Source organism: Caenorhabditis briggsae, assembly GCF_000004555.2.
Source record: "Caenorhabditis briggsae complete genome, chrX, whole genome shotgun sequence".
NCBI lineage: Eukaryota > Metazoa > Nematoda > Chromadorea > Rhabditida > Rhabditidae > Caenorhabditis > Caenorhabditis briggsae.
The window spans coordinates 8,873,707-8,888,800 of record NC_013491.2 but is presented as its reverse complement, the minus strand read 5'-3'; the positions used below and the strand labels follow the sequence as shown (position 1 = coordinate 8,888,800).

Sequence of the window (15,094 nt, the reverse complement as noted above, 5' to 3'; positions counted from 1 at the left end):
TCAGCAACAACATCTGTGTGGCATATCATATTGACATTCTTTTGGAAGCAATCGGCCGACCTCAAAAACTGAAGGTAAGATTTGGTGTAAAAGTCGGAAGCTTCACCGGATTGACTCCAACTGCGGTTGGATGAGAAGAGGCTGTCGGTGATGATGATGATGACAACAGCAGGTGCTCCTCCGTTCTGCCAGTCAAACCGCAGAGGGCCAATAAACCTGTGAGGCAGAGAGGAAGATACAAATTTACAATGATCGATTGCAATTGGTGGTCCATCAGAACTGGCATATTTATGATTTTGGCACTTGTTTGTGGACCGGAAATCCGGGGGAGGGGAGTGTGTTTGTATGTTTACCTCATTTTCATTTTCCACAAAATTCCATTTATGTTTATTTTGAGACTTCATTCCATCCGACTTTTGTTATGAAATTAGATGGATTAATGAAGTGTGAGAAGGCAAAAGAACATGAGTTTACGTCTTATGGTCTCAAGTTGAGAATTTGAAAAATGTGGGTGGTGGCGTTTTTCCATTTTCCAGAAAGGGATAGTGACTGTAGTCCAACATAAATATGACTATACACATAAAGTGGATGACCCCTCATACTGTACAAGGCAAGGAGGCAGATGGAGAGTTGTGTAACCGAACAAGGCGTGCTGCTCTCAACACGATAAATCTTTTCATTGGTATATTGTTTGGAAAAATTGTCTAAACATCTAAGCCAATGGGTAATTACCGAGAGGAATACGTCATAAGTGCCTGTTGAGTGCTGGAAGGAAAATCAGAGAGGACTGAGAATAATCGGTAACCTAAAAATGGATAGACTAGAGAAGTGAAGGAAATAATGGGAATTTTCTGAGAACATCACATTTTCAGATACTGCTTGAAAGTGTTTTTACAGGTTTGAAGCATCACAAATTGGTACAACTTGGAACAGGTAACCTAATAATGGATGGACAGGAAAAAAGTGTTGAATATTTTTGAATACTAGTTTTTTGGGACTTTTTATAACAATTTTTTACTTGCAGACATAGAAGGATAAGATAGTTTTTTACAAAAAAAACGTGGAAATCAAAATTTTAAGTTTTTCAGTTTCAATACTTCGAAAACGACTACGATGTTAGAAATATGTAAACCTTCGAATCAACCAAAATTATCAAGGTCTTGATTTTCATATCATTTTAGGAATAGAATTTAAAACAAACTAAAACATTCCTGTTTTTCAAATTTCCTTTCACAACCATTTACAAACACTTGAACAATTTTCTCCTGGGAATCTAGAAACCTTTATCCTAACCCTACTTACTGTCATTAACTTGTCATTCTCGCATGTCTTCTAGCAAAATATTATTCGAAGATTATTTAATGTGTCTGATCCTAATCCTTCCGTTCATCTAGTTACAACAATTGAGAACAGGTGCTCTCAATTCCCGTATCCAAGTAACATTCAAGGGTTACTGTAGCATATTTTGAGGAGTTCGAAAGGGCAGGTTCATTTACCCCAACTGTTCGACAGATGACGATTGGGATGTGCACTAGGGAGAATGTGCCTCATAATTATATGATGTGTGTTTGTTACTTCGAAATTGAACAACAGCTTTATCGGCTTATATCGATACACTTGCTCGTTTGTTCCCAATTAGCACTAGCAGCTCATTCGGGATGTTATTGTAAAGGGTGTGAATGACTGCTCGCACGGGCCTCTCTTCAAAACGGTGTCAAATTTTTAGAACAACGATGGGAATAAGGGATCACATGAAACAGAGTCGCGGTGTTTGCACAAATTCCTAAATAGTAATTCTTTCCAGAATCGGTTTCTGTTAGGTAGGTGTGAACGATTAATAAGAGGACGGCTAACTATAATCGACCGTGACGAGGACAGATGGTAACACCACGGGAGGGTACTAAACATCAAGGGTACATTATGAACATAGAAGGAACCTAGAAAACAACTACGAGAGAAAAGAAATTCGAAGAAGCTTGAAAATCTTTTTGAAGAAATAACATTATACAGTATTATCATTTATAAAGTATTACTGAAAGATTATCGACTTCATTATTCGTTCAAACGGTCAACCTGGGATATATTTAAATTACTGCAAAATTTTTTGGACTAGTCTTAACATTTTCAGTTCCACTAAACAGAAGTAGAGATTCGATTTAGTAGTTGACAAGTTATTTGTACCATTCAAATGAGATATACCGGTTGAAAAACTTTAACATTTTCAGAAATCCATTGTATTCAGAGTAGTGACGATTTCTAGCGATTTACATCATCTGAATGCATTTTTACACAGAAATTGTTAACTTCAAAATTGATGTTTTTTTTTTCTTGTTGAGTAGACCTAAAAATTTGCAGTCTCATCTATCGAAATCTATCAAATTTCTGGAAATTCAAAGTGGGTTGTTTTTAACAAAAATATTAGAGATTTATAAATTTTTAGTCTGTAACTTTTGAATAAATTTTTGCAATAACCATTTTTTTGTGTAAATTCCAGTTTCAGTCTTATAACATCAGTTTCAGAACCAAATCGCATTTTCAGTACAAAACAACAATTCTCAAAAACAATTTTTTCAAGTTCTAGGACGTTCAAGAACATATAATTTGTAATGTTATTTTTAGAATCTGATGAACCTTTATATTTCAGACATGTTCTTATTTTCTCAAATTTTCGAATTTTCACAATGAGAGGTTTATGTGAAAGCAAAAAAGAAGAAAATGCCTTAAATATTAAGTTTCGTTTGATTCGAAAAAATATTATACCGTTCGTACTCACCCTTGTAATTTTTTACCAGATTAGGCAAACTATCTAACTACCATAATCCTCTAATTTGTTCACTTCTCGTTCTACATTGTTTGCTCAGATGAGCCGACAAGGATATACTAACTAATCGTGGTCACTTGTCGGAGTATTACGCAAACTCGGGCGGTATAGGTTACTGTCCGCGCGGCAGAAGTCAAAGGATACGGTAGGAGGGGCGGGGGCGGTTTACCTTTGAAAGGCAAGGAAACACGGGTATCGGTAGCTTCTTTCAGTACATGAAAAAACGTCATTTAGTGTGTGTCCCAGGGATTTTAAAGATTGCGTATGCACTTTTTTCGGTTCATCGTCGGCTTAATTCCTTTAACATGGTTTTAAAAGTGGATTGCGTGCTGAGTTTGACATCTGTTCATATTGTTATTTTTTCATCTTCAACCTCTTATTACGACTAACACCTCTTTGTGGTTAGCAAAAATTCTGTATGCAAATTGTCTGAAGATGAACAGATCTGGGTACCATGTAATTATCCAACTAACACCCTCGGAGTCTCAATATTGTGTTGTCGGCGCATCTTGATTGTCACAGCAGGGGTTTCAGTCCTTTTTCTCGTTACCGCACTCACACATGCTCTTCGATCCAAGCACACATCTGCCGACGGAGAGTCGTCGAAAAAATATCCGTATAGATTGGTTTCATGTTCTTGAGAAGAAAGGAAAAAGACGGACGTATCTATCTGAAGTGTGTTTGTTGTGTATGAGCAGCCAGCTGTTTTGGTTCCCTTGGGCGCAGCGCGTGGGTGTTTCTGAGACCAACCTCCTCCATGCCATCGGGGCCCAGGCGACAGGAGCAAGAGAGCGATCAGTCGAGACTCAACCAGTGCGATGCCGTCCGACGTGGCTTTCAGAGCCCGTAATCAGGTATGCTTGCCGAGATCCAGATCCGTCGAACGATTCGGAACTGTTGGAACACTAACCAGGTATGTCGGTTGATGTTGTGCTGTGAAATTAGGGTAACTGGGGATAAGGTGGCTCCAATAATTTGATAGTAACGTTTTGATAGTGATTTTACAAATATCGATTGAGGGATAAAAATGTGTGGAAAAAAATGTTCTAAAATTTTTTTAAATAATCAGGGCTCGTGTTTTCTGAATCTTCAAGTCTGTGAGCTGAAGTAATTTTGTATCGTCATTAAAAGTATTTTTGAATTGAGTTTTGGGCCAGAAGAATGCTAGTAAATACCGTAAACACTCTAATAAAAGACCACTTTATACTGGAGCTCTTTTATTATAGGAGATATAAAATTTTTGTCTATTGATGAAATTTTTGTTATAACAGTACCAAAATGTATCATTTCATACATTACTGAAAATTCCTACAAAAATGTAGATAATTGAGGTGCCCATTAGCTGTAAAATCTCACCGAATTCATCTTGATTACTTTAATGAAAACCACAAAACGGTCAAAGTATTTTTGACATTTTTATTGTTTTATTGAATTTTCGATATCTCCAATATGAAATGAGAAAAAAAAATCATATCCTATTTATCAAGCCTTCAAAAGTGAGTTTTAGGAGTATTTCAATTGTAGTACTTTTTCTCTAAAAACCCTAGCTTGAAATTTTGACTAGCGAAATTTTATATTTTTTATTTCCCCAAATATAAACTTCCAGAGTGACCTCTGTTCCAAATCTCTCCACCATCCGTGTCGGATCCAACTACCGTCCATCGACTCTTCATAAGTATCGTCGTGACTACGATTCAGTAAGTGATTACTATATTACAATAGAGATCAACAATTCAATCTGATCCATTCCACTTTTTGCTGCCATTTTTCCAAGAAGAGATAGAAAAAAGTGTTGGCATCCTTCTTAAAAAGTGTAATGTTCGTTGCAATTGTCGTCTCTCTTTCCCTCTTTTTCTTCTTCTTTTTCTCGATCCACCTGGTTTTTGACGCTTGACGGATATATTTTCCCAACAACAAACCAGAGAAATATCAATAGGAATTTCCCCTTTTTTTAGTTGGATGACGCAGCCATCGATCGTTACACCTTCTACACTCCATTCTACTGGCAAACATATCGCTTCGCCGCTCGTCGTCAACTTTATGTGGACCCAATTCCAAACAGCTTGGGACACGAGTACGCTCCATTCTGGTCCAGATACAAGTGGTACACCGACTGGCTCAACCCAACCTACTGGAGACGTTATCGTGACCCGAACTACGATAGACCACTCTGGAACAACTGGAGACCATGGCAATACGACACGTAGGGAAAATAAATCAGGATGAGAAAAAATTAGTAAATATTTTTATAGCAAGAACGTGAAGACTGCCATCGACTTGTACAGAAACGGATGCATTGATTTCAAGACTCTGGATAAGAAATGGATTGAGCCAACAGCTTTGGGACGTCGTGGAAAGGATTGGTCCGATGTCTACCTTCCAGCTGGTGAGAAAACTTTAAACATCTGATCATAAACCTTACTGAAAAATTTTCAGCACGCTACGGAGCACACCGCTACTTCTACTCGTTCTCTTGAACTGCCGTGCAGTCCTGGAAAACAGCGAACAACGACCGTACACTCTGCTTTGAACTGACCAATTTTTTGTATACTGTGATGAAACATTATTCATTGCTATTGGTTTTTTTCTACTTTAACTTTTAAACTTCTTATTGAAAGTAAATAATGCAAGTCATCAAATATTTTGTTAACTTATAGTAATACCCATGAGAATTTTGCCCGTGGAATGCTCTTTTTTGGCCAACACGGCTTAATGCAGCAGTTTTTTCACCTTGTCGTTGACACCTTCCACGACACAATCGTTTGTTTCGGTCTGGAAAAAAACCAAAACATAATAACTGATAAGCAGATGATTTGCGGGACAAAGTGCAAGACTATATTGGGACGCGACACGTACCAGCTCTTCGATTCTGTTCAGTTTTGGTTCCTGTATTTTGAGTTGAACGTGCATATCAACAGCCAAGTTTTTACAGATTCAAGCCCTTGATCGATTTGCATCAGATTACGCTCTAATTCGTCTTCGATTGTGTCGCATGTTAATCTGAAAAAAAGAAACTTTGACCCCTTCAAAATCAATTTGAGAACGTCGATACCGGACAATAAGGTTATTATAAAAAGACGTGTTTTTCAGTTGATTTTTGGCCATTTTGAAAATTTTCAGAAGACTGGAGCTCGACTGTCGAGTGTTTCATCGCTTTGAAAAGTTTGGAAGGTGTGAAACAGGACTAGATGGAAAACTTTGTATTCATAGAATTTTTTGATAGTTGCTAGTTTTTCATGCCGATTTCGGAAAGACACCCCTTTCTGGTCCAGTTTTGTACTGAAAAAGACGGAAAACAGTTATTAGAGAAGTCGGCAAATAGCTTAAAAACTAGGTATTTTTGAATAATTTTGTGAATGCGAAATTTTCAATCTAGGTCTGTTTTACTACCTCCAAAAAGTTCAGAGTTATTGGGAATATGACAACCGAGCTCCAAACTCCTGAAAATGGTCGAAACGGTCAAAAATTAACTGAAAGTTACGTTTTTGTAAATCTTATTGACCGTTAGTGTACATATATAATACAAACCTTTTCATAAAATCCCCGGTTGACTCCCTTCTTTTATTAGAGCTCCTAAAAATCACCGTGTTGCTCTCTTCCTTCCTACGCAATTTCGGACTCGTCATTTTCCTGAAATACACTGTTTCTATGCAGGCCACTTGAGACAATAAAAAGTTTGACTCTTACTCCAAGACTTCTTCCTTTATGATGTCACGCTCGCGTTTTCGAAAATATTTGAATGGAGCGCTGAAATAACAACATTTCATTATCGTGTTGTCGCAAAAAAATCAGTGACCAACCAAAAAATTCGGAAAATTCCACAGCCACAGTAATGCTCCATGGCGGTGATGTTTGTTGAGACTACATTCAGGTCGTCGATCACTTTGCTGAGATTCTCTTCGATTTTGTCCAATTGTTCTGAAATTTATTGATTGCGGGTTTGTATAGGGAGTGAAAATGATAAGGGAAGCGCAAAAACTCGAAGAATGCCGTGTTGAACTATTGAACCCACCATCCTGGTCTTCCAGAGCAGCTGTAGTTTGGACCGCATCTACGTTCATCTGGTCCAAGTCCTTGATCATCTGAATACTGCTTTCCAGACTCTGAAAAATTTTTTTCCATTACCTAGAGGGACTACACAAATAATAATCAGCTTAGAACATCGGAAATTTATAAAAATTTCAAACTTAATTCAAAAAATTCTGTTCATCGGTAATATTAATATTTCAAAACCACAAAACTCATGGTGGTTGCCACGAATTAGGTAACATATCATCATGAAATCTGCCTCAAATTTTTTAAAAATCTTCCTGCTCCCAAGAAAATTCCCCAACTATCTAAAAACACCCTAAAATTCCGGAACTGACTGAGCTCAAAATAAGACTACATATCCACACATTATTAATAACATATGCTGTCATTTTCAACACCTTAATTATGCAAAGACAAGCGGAAAAAACGAAAAGTGATGTGATTTTTGTTTTATGTCTATAAAAACATACTTGCATATTTAATTTGGCAATCTCAGCGTCCAAATCAACCATTTTGAGTTTGATACGTTTTTGAACGATTTGCTCGGTGGGGAGAACAACTGGTTCGGGAACGCTGAACTTTGAATATTGTTTTGAAAAGTAGAAAAGTGGTAAACTTACGAGTCTAAAGTTTTTCTGACCATTTTGAAAATAGTTCAAATAAAAAAGGTTTGCTTTCTCAGAGTAGTGATGAAACGCTGAATAGCGGAAATGTAATCAATAAAAAAATGTTATCACAGATGCTCTCTCCACAATCTCTTATCGTAACTGAATTCCAATTTAATGAATTCCTCCTCCTCTCTTTTCCTCTCTTTCTTTATTTTTCCTTTTTCTCGGTGACGCGCAGTTTTTACAGTCGAAACACATTAAAAAATTATCAGTGTGTGTCCGGAAAACTCTAGAACTGTTTCCTTTGCTTTTTGACATCAAATATGTGACCGAGTTGACCTATGTTTTGTAACATACACCTCGTCACTTTTTTCCACTGACTTTTCTTTCTCAAAGTGCACGCAAGAATATCATCTGATTGCTAATCCTGTTAAACAAATCCGAAAGCACTTTCAGAAAAAAGATGCGCCGGATATTTGGTTTTTGAGAAGAACAAAACAACTCTGCAGAAAGATTCTTGTGGATATAATATTTTCTTCTCTTAATTAGTCTTTAGCTCATATTCCAACAGATTTATGTTTCACACCCACGCACTCTTTCTTGTTCACAAAAACTTTATTAACTAGAAGAAGATCTTTTCGTCAAGTTGGGACAGTTGAAATTAGGGGAAGAGGGAAACAGAAGGAAAAATTCACAGGCGAGGAGGGAAGGAGAAGATGGTTTTTTGGTTTTTTTTTGTTCAACGAGACTAGTGTAGAAATGAAGACAAGAAAGCGAATGATCCGAATTTGTGATGATGTTCTCTTGTTTAACGACGTCCAAGGCCGACGAAGTAGTTCCGAGCGTCCACACCGTTATACCCGACAGTCTTAAAATATGAAAATTAAACTTTGAAATTTCCCGTCTTCAAAAACTCACACTTCTCTTCCCGAAGCTCATTCGGAAGCTGTTTGGATCCAAGTTGACTCGCTTTCCGAACGACATGCGGAATGCGTTAGCATCCATTCTCTTCTGCTCTGGCTCCATCATGTACTCCTCATCGGCAGCTCCGTCTACCTCACTGCCTGTGAAGGCCTGCAAAAAGAGAACAATAAATGCTTCAACTAATTAGGTCAACTTACTGAGCGTTTCCCGAACGACATTCTGAAGGCGTTGGCGTCCATTCTTTTGGCCTCCTCGAATTTGCCATCATCGTACATCTCGTTGGTCTTCTCCTCCTGAGATTCCTTCTGCTCCACTGAACGCTTTCCAAATGACATTCTGAAGGCGTTCGGATCCATTCGCTTTGCCTCAAATGGAGCATCAACGGATCCCTAAAGAAAAATAAGATTCTCAGAAGAAACAACTCAGTCTACAACTTACGCTTCGCTTTCCGAACGACATACGGAACGCATTGGCATCCATTCGCTTTGGCAGGAAGTCAGCCCCGCAGATCACAAGAATACAGGCTAATACGAGACAGGCTTTCATTGTCGTTGCCTCAAGTTGATGTCTGTAAGACAGCAAAATGAAAATAAGGATGGAAAATGAAAATTTCGGGACCATCCCAAAATGGGCGTGGCGTAAAAAAAGGAGGGGGTTGAACTTGGGATAGTTTGAAAAATGGGTCTATTCCGCCGGGGAGGGGGTGGGGCTAAAAAGTGGTCTGGACTTTTGAAGAGGCACCAAAAAAAGCACAAAAAAGATAGAAAATAGAGAACACGGACCGCTGGGAGATGTAAGAAAATTGAACTACGGTTTTTGGAAGGAAGGAATGAGACTCGGCATTTTTTGCAATCGTTCGCGGAAAAACCCATCCAACGGAAACGAACGACATCATGCACTTCCGGAAAAGTCGAAAGATAAGCAATACTTTAAAGAAAAGTGACGAGGAAAAAGGAAATAGATCCTGGAACCAGCAACTACAGTATGAAAATTGCCAATCTGTTGTTTACCTGCGAGAGGGTTTCTGAGAATTCTAATCACGACTCAATCTAGCACATTCAAACAATATTGGATTGGAAGTAAAGGCCATGTATTAAAACTTATTGGCACCGGGTTTCTCTAGAATTGTTCTCAAAGAACCAAAACAGGATTAGGTTTCTGGCACATACGCAATGGTGTTTGATATTTTGTACCTTATGAATTAGTTTTTCTAGGTACTGGGAGATGAGCTGAAACAAGACATGAGGACAGAAAAAAAAAATTAATATGAATGAGGAACGAGAAGTGGAATATTGTATTGACTAAAAATGAGACTAATGACTAAAACATAAGACAGCGGATTTTTCGGATCTCGCTGAATCGCCAATTTTGGACGGTGTCTCTAGGAGATATTCAAATGACTTTTCATAGTCTTTTGTCTCATCACCCAGACAGAAAAAATGAAAAGAGCCTGTGGGCAGTATTGACGTGATCTATTTGGTATAATCACAAAAAACGCACAAAAGATATTTTGAGCAATATTTTAAGCATTTTGAGCTTACATACAATCATGATCATTAGTAAGAAAGAATAGTCACTATCTGATTCATTTGTAGTAAAAGGATTAGCTTACTACTCAAAATTGAAAAGTGCTGACATGCTTTTGGTGATCACTCGGAGTGTTTTCAAAACTATTGGGAATAGGTGGGATGTGAAACTAATTAGAGCCTACTCTTCTCTAGAAAAAGTGCGGGTTTCCGGGACCATTTCCGTTAGATAATTGAAACGGTGAGGACTTTTTCTTCCTGGATTAGAATTCTTCCGAGAAACTGTCTCTTCTCAAAATTACATAATCAGCGCTACTGTGGTTTTGTATTTTAATGCGTGGAAAGGATAACAATGATTTTTTCGGAAGTTACTTTCTAACAATACTATTGCAATAGAACGCTGAGATAAGAGATATGATAATGTTAAGTCAGGAGGTCTGGAAAAACAGCCGATTAGTGTGAATACAAAACTCAAAAAAAAGGAGAAAAAATGCCTAAAAGATAGTGTCACGGGCTCTCTAGCAATTAGTTTATCACTGTGAGTCACTAACCTACAAAAAATTGTAGAAAAAAATTTGTGATTAGATTATTTGATATGAAAACAAGAACGAAAAATAATAATGAATGTAATTGAATTGTATTCCGGTAGACGCGAAGGAGAGGAAAAGAACACACCCATTCTGATGAGTGATGAGATTTAGAAAAAGGGGGTGGAGCCTCCTCGCTTAAGTTTTTTGGGAATATTCAACAGGCATAATCCCTGCCAATGAGGTGTCCTTTCAGTGGCAATGGATCGAATGACGAGTGTGAGTCAAAAAAAAGTTAGATGGCTAATGAAGAAAAGGGAGGAGAAGATCACAAATGAAAAAGAATGGAATTGGAGATGTTGGCACTTTCTGAATGAAGCCAGGATAGCTCATGATGGGTTAGTCTTGTGCTTGATCTGCTAATTGTTTAGAATTTTCTAAAGAAAATCCTAGACAGAACACAAACTCGTCACTTTTCTCAGCTACTGGATGGAATGATAGGTTCCAAAACTTGCGAAAAGTGTCAAAACCAGAAAGTGTTGTGTTATGTATATGTGAATGTGCACTGACTAACAGGAAGAACGAAAACCACATTTATTAAAGGTGTCAAAGTCCACAACAGGGGATGAGCGTAGTTCACGTGACTCTGATAGACACCTCCTGGTCTTCTGAATGGACGTCGTGATGAAGGAAAGGAGAAGAAGAGTTAGTCGAGTAGTAAAAAGGTTTTTGAGAAAAGAGCACAAACTAGCATTTCTTTGCTCTTAATCCAGGGCGGGCACACTCACAAATTTCGTTCTAATGGCAAGTTGGATACTGACGTGAGAAAAAATTTAGAAGCCTTTATCAATGAATCAGGAGTAATAGCAGTTGATTGCAATGTGAAGTTTTGGATTTCGGAATTTGGAATTTAGCCTTGAATAAAATCACGTTGATCAGTCACGAGCAGGGATCAACTGGTCGGTGACTTTTTTTCTTTAATTTTCATATCGTGAGAAACTGAAAAGTAGCTCTTTTTCAACTTGTTGAAAGTTCAAAATTCCTCGATTTGAGGAACTATAAAATATGATTGACTTATATCATACTGCAAAAAGTACATGATTTTTTAAATATTAACAAAGTTATCAATTTACCACCGGCTGCAGAACCCGATTAGAGCAAAAAAAATGAGATGACGAGGTGTTTTCCGTCTGGATGGGGTAGAAAATGACCGGCTGAATTAGAATGATGGACCCATTTTTTTGTCTTTCTCATTTTCTATCCTTCGGTGTTTCAAAACAATGCAACCCCCTTTTTTGAGAAGTCGTTAAAACTGAAGTCTCATTTTAGGAATACATTAAGAAAATTAGTTTTTGGGTCCTTCTTTTTTGGAAGCTTTTTTTGGAAAACGTGAAAATGAAGTTCTAGGTTCAAAAGAAACAAAAACTAGTAGGTGAGCATTTTTGAAAAACTAAGAAACTTTCTAAAACAAAAAGAAGAAGGGAGAAACGCAAAGAGAATAAATAATTGCGTTATTCAAACTCGAATTCCTTCTGGTTCCTGTTTTTCTTCCTTTTTCTCACTCCCTCGAATCAATTTTTGAGGTTTCACCGAAGAAAAACATAAGGAAATCAAATCTGTGCTTGGATAGTTAGATAAAGTAGTCTGGTGAGACAATGATTTCATCTTTTACTTTCTTTTATTTTTTGTGGTCTTACTCATATATTCCTTAAGAAAATAGTTCTGTCTGGTGACCGCTTCTCTAATTTTTTGTTGTAGGGGACAGGAAGATCTTTGAGCTCTTCGGGAAGAAGAACCTAAATTCCGAAACTAAATGGAAATTGAAAAAAAACGCATCACAAAATACGTCAGTAGACAAAAACCAAGGTAGACAAATGTCCTATTTTGGGAATAAAGGATAATGCAATTTGAAAACGGAAATGGGTCGGATTTCATTTTCCATACTATTTACAGCACAGTCTAGTTCTTTATTTTTGTTTTTGTAGCAGGTGTATCCTTTTGGCATATTTACCAAATAAGAAGGGCCTTAGGAACAAATAAGAAAACTAATATTGTGGACTTCTCTTTGAATGTCAATGTTGGACAGAAAAAGCTCAACACCTTCAAACCCAGATTTTGATGAAAATCACAAGACCAGTTAAGAATATACTATTTGGTCAACTCTGAACAGGTTCATCTGATATGAGTTTCAGTACCACAAATCTTCGTTTTCAGTGCAAACAAACAACTTTCGAAGAAATTTTTTTCTAACTTCTAGGAGGTTTCAAAATATGAAATTTCTTGAAAATCCTATAAATCCGAGTGGTGGGAAAATTCAAAAATTTGGAAAATGTCTGAAATGTGAAATTTCGTTGAATCCTAAGTACAACACACCAGAATTAATGTGTTTAAACGTACCATAAGAAGAAAAAATAGTCTTAAAAAATTGCAGCTTTCGAAATGAAAAGGCGATTTTTAGTACTGAAACTGATATTACTTGACTGAAACTGGCTAGCGATTTCTTACATTTTCAGAGGCGCCTAGATAGGCTATTGTCCTATCCTATCCTTAAGTTCAGCAAAAGATGGGTTCACAATGTGTCGAGGTTCCCGGTTTGAGAAATGAAAATTACAATGTTGGGACATTCGAAACCTTAGTGATCTCTTCAAATGTTGGTGGAAAATGTTTGGTGACTTTCAGATGCAAAAAAGCAATCACGAGGTGCGGGGGAAAAGGTTTTGTCTGGAAAAATTTGTCTAATCACACCTTATTTCAGATACATTAATTTGTATTTCTAGAAGCAATTATTCGTACTGAAAACAAAACAAAGCATATTCAAACATTTTTTGTATTTGTTTTTTGAGAATTCGGATTTGTTTCTTTCATGAGGATGCTTTACCGAACGTCTGCGAAAACTGGGACCAAAGTTAAAACATGGGAAAGCGTCATAGTCTTGGTCTGGAAAGCCGAAGGAAAACCCAAGAATATCCCTCTACCAACTTGTCAGTTTTTGTTTTGATTTCCGGCTGAGACATGTTTGGACACAGAAATGCGTGGGTTGTTGGCTCGGTGGTCTCTTCCAAATATCACAAGTATTCGGAGAAATAGCTTTCATGCGCACCCTGTTTTTTTCAAATTGTGTGAGAAAAGTTTTGTCGAAATATGGAATTTCCAACAACCGAGCATGGAACCGGAGGAAAATTTTTGGATCATGATACCATTACACAAAACTAGACAAGCAACACTTGAGGGTCAATGAAAAAGGAAAAAAGTGCTTTGCGATGAAAAATGCACTCAGATATGAATGACAAGAAGTTATGGGGTGATTTTTGAGCGCACTTTAAAATTGTGAGGTTCAGAAAGTCGATGAAGAAGATCTAAATTCTTTCCTGTTATACTAGACATGCCGGAACTTCCCTCTACACAATGACACCCTATTCCAGTTTTCTTTGTGCCTTGTTTCAATTCTCTGACGTCATCCAGGATACGGTGCTCATTTCCTGTGTTTGTGAGCCCCCCATTAATTACACTCCTTGAGATAACAGACTGACAGGATAAAAAATGGTATACTTGAAAGTCATATATGAAAAATTGTTGAAAGTCTAGACGAACGCAAGTCTTTAAAAAAATATTTCAAGAGGCTACATACGACGATCCATCAACGAGGAAGGAATTGCGGATTTTTTTGAACTTTTCCAGGAAGAAAATATGAAAATAGGAGCATTCAAAAAATACTAAGTGGGTAAATTCGGAAACAAAATGAAAAGAGAAAGCGTTCCAAACAGTGATTCTTTGTGTCTTCAAAAGCCAACATTCATCTTCAAAGCAAGAAACTTGCCAGATTTAATTTCCGAGCTGATGCAAAAGTGAGAAGAAGGAAAAGGGAATTTGAAATGTACAAAAACCCTCCCACGCCTAACTGAATACTATAGGACCAAGGAGAAAAGTTAACAGGTCTTATGGATGCTTGTTAGAATTTTGAATTATCAAGAAATAAAAAAAAAATGAACCAGGAAGAGGCCAATTCCGAGAAATCGAAGGTGAAACGTCAAACAATGGAACGTCAAAAGCTTGCACGCCCCAATTGTGATGATGAATTCAGGATAGGATAGAAACAGCCCTAGTTATTAGGTTGGCGGGAAAGTCTTTGTCACTCTGTTTGTTTAATCACTGTTCTCGTATATGGAGGCTGTGTATGATATCGACTCTAGTGAATAACAAGGTGATAAGAACCTTCCATATAAACAAGTCCCCATTTCCTTCCCTGCTCCTCATCTGTAATTGAAACGATATGTTTGTTCCCACTGCTATTCACATCAGACATGTTTTGATTTACCTCTTCCTATCTCACACCACGATGAAGGATTCGGAAACTTTCTTGAAGAATGTGTACAACACACATGCCCCTCACTACAATACTATTCGCAATTGGTTCCATCGTTTCGAAAAAGATGACTTCTCGCTCGATGAAAAGGATCGCTCTGGGAGACCCCGTGAGTTGGATTTGGACAAGCTGAAGCACGCATTGCAATCGGATCCATTTCAATCTAGCCGTGAACTAGCTGTCACATTCGGAGTTCACCATAGCACAGTCCTTGAAGGTTTGAAGTCTCTTGGAATGAGAAAACTTTTTGGTCGATTCATACCTCATCACCTGACTCAAGCCAACCTTGACCG

General features: G+C 37.5%; 3 protein-coding genes across 3 annotated transcripts; 1 reads left to right on the top strand and 2 right to left on the bottom strand.

The window, feature by feature from the left end:
- Positions 1–3,639: 3,639 nt before the first annotated feature.
- On the top strand, positions 3,640–5,298 carry Cbr-tag-18 (the record flags this gene model as incomplete). Its single annotated transcript, XM_002644377.1, has 5 exons — positions 3,640–3,734; positions 4,428–4,518; positions 4,777–5,024; positions 5,074–5,207; positions 5,258–5,298. The coding sequence occupies 5 exons, from the start codon at positions 3,640–3,642 to the stop codon at positions 5,296–5,298; spliced, it is 609 nt and encodes a 202-aa protein (XP_002644423.1).
- A 232-nt stretch (positions 5,299–5,530) lies between these two features.
- Positions 5,531–7,496, bottom strand: Cbr-aex-4 (the record flags this gene model as incomplete). Its single annotated transcript, XM_045239520.1, has 8 exons — positions 5,531–5,593; positions 5,752–5,821; positions 6,350–6,451; positions 6,509–6,568; positions 6,622–6,739; positions 6,834–6,924; positions 7,324–7,426; positions 7,474–7,496. The coding sequence occupies 8 exons, from the start codon at positions 7,494–7,496 to the stop codon at positions 5,531–5,533; spliced, it is 630 nt and encodes a 209-aa protein (XP_045095379.1).
- A 773-nt stretch (positions 7,497–8,269) lies between these two features.
- On the bottom strand, positions 8,270–8,931 carry Cbr-nlp-1 (the record flags this gene model as incomplete). Its single annotated transcript, XM_002644375.1, has 4 exons — positions 8,270–8,329; positions 8,380–8,535; positions 8,583–8,774; positions 8,824–8,931. 4 exons carry the CDS (start codon positions 8,929–8,931, stop codon positions 8,270–8,272), a joined length of 516 nt encoding a protein of 171 aa, XP_002644421.1.
- Between the last annotated feature and the right edge of the window lie 6,163 nt (positions 8,932–15,094).